General features: G+C 45.6%; 1 protein-coding gene across 1 annotated transcript in view; it reads right to left on the bottom strand.

Annotated features, from left to right (window-relative positions):
• Nucleotides 1–640, bottom strand: part of mamdc2a (MAM domain containing 2a) — a 58,844-nt gene extending 58,204 nt beyond the window's left edge. The window contains exon 1 of the mRNA XM_036936395.2: nt 64–640. Coding sequence (XP_036792290.1) covers nt 64–94 — 31 coding nt within the window. The 5' untranslated portion in view covers nt 95–640. The remainder of the gene's footprint in view (nt 1–63) is intronic.
• Nucleotides 641–1,137: the final 497 nt, after the last annotated feature.

Here is a 1,137-nt window from a genome sequence, read left to right as displayed (position 1 = left end):
TCTTTGATTAACTTTGAAAATAATGTTTTAAAAAATAATTTAAAAAAAAGGGCTGCATCTTACCCAGAAAAACGAGATGGTAAATGCTGTTCATATTGAGGCTGCAGGGAGACTCATGAACTTCTCACTCGTAGATTCCAGAGGGGGAAACCACCACAAAACGACGCGATCTATCTTCTGTACTGCCCAGCTCGTCTACAGTTCAACCACCAACTCTCACAGCAGCAGGGCACGAGCAGTCGCTCAGCTGTTACCGGTCCGTTTACATGGCTCAATCCAACTGGAAAGACGCTTGGCACTCTGGGCGGGAGAGATGGATAGAGGAGAGGAGGAGAGTGAGGAAGCGCCTGACTGTAATGCAGTCCAGATTCTAACGGCTAGTGGACGCATCGCCACGGGGAATCTGTGTAGGCTACTCCGCCTCCTGCAACTCTTTCTCTTCCTAACGCTGTGGATGAAATCACAGGCATTCCACATCAAATAACTCCCTCCTTTCGGAAGTAGCCATACTTTATGTTACACTTCATTAAGTTGCATAGATACAACGTAGTTACATGTAGTCTCATTTTATGTATTAGTTTAATTCCAAGTAATTGCTTAGGATATGTACCGGGGAGCTTGTGAGAATAACATTGATGTATACACGGACACTGTGGATTCGTTTGAAACTTAAAGTAGATAGCCCTCGGCCCTAAACCCTCAGGCCTATGCCCTTAGGGGAATCCCCGCAGCCATATTTGTCTTCGGGCCAAGTGATTAGACAAACAAGGGAAGTTTGCAATTTATGGCCCTCGTTTTTAATGGCGTTTGCGTGTGTACAATTATGTTAACTTCGGGGCCTGAAACGCTCCATAATTCAATTCGCAATGATTGTTCATCCGCTAAGAAAAGTCTGCCAAAACTTAAAACTTCAACATACAAGTGTAAATCATTTAGAAATTGAATATGTAAACACTCCAGGTGTCCTGGAGGGCAAACTACCTGCCCCCCAGGACACCTGCATCACCTGATGTCACAGGAAGGCCATAAAGACCATCAAGGACAACAACCACCCGAGCCACTGCCTGGTCTCCCCGCTATCATCCAGAAGGCAAGGTCAGTACAGGTGCATCAAAGCTGGGACCGAGAGACTGAAAA

Source organism: Oncorhynchus mykiss, chromosome 11, assembly GCF_057628025.1.
Source record: "Oncorhynchus mykiss isolate SJ-2025 chromosome 11, ASM5762802v1, whole genome shotgun sequence".
Lineage (NCBI taxonomy): Eukaryota > Metazoa > Chordata > Actinopteri > Salmoniformes > Salmonidae > Oncorhynchus > Oncorhynchus mykiss.
The sequence above is the reverse complement of the archived record's forward strand: the minus strand, read 5'-3'. Positions and strand labels throughout refer to the sequence as shown.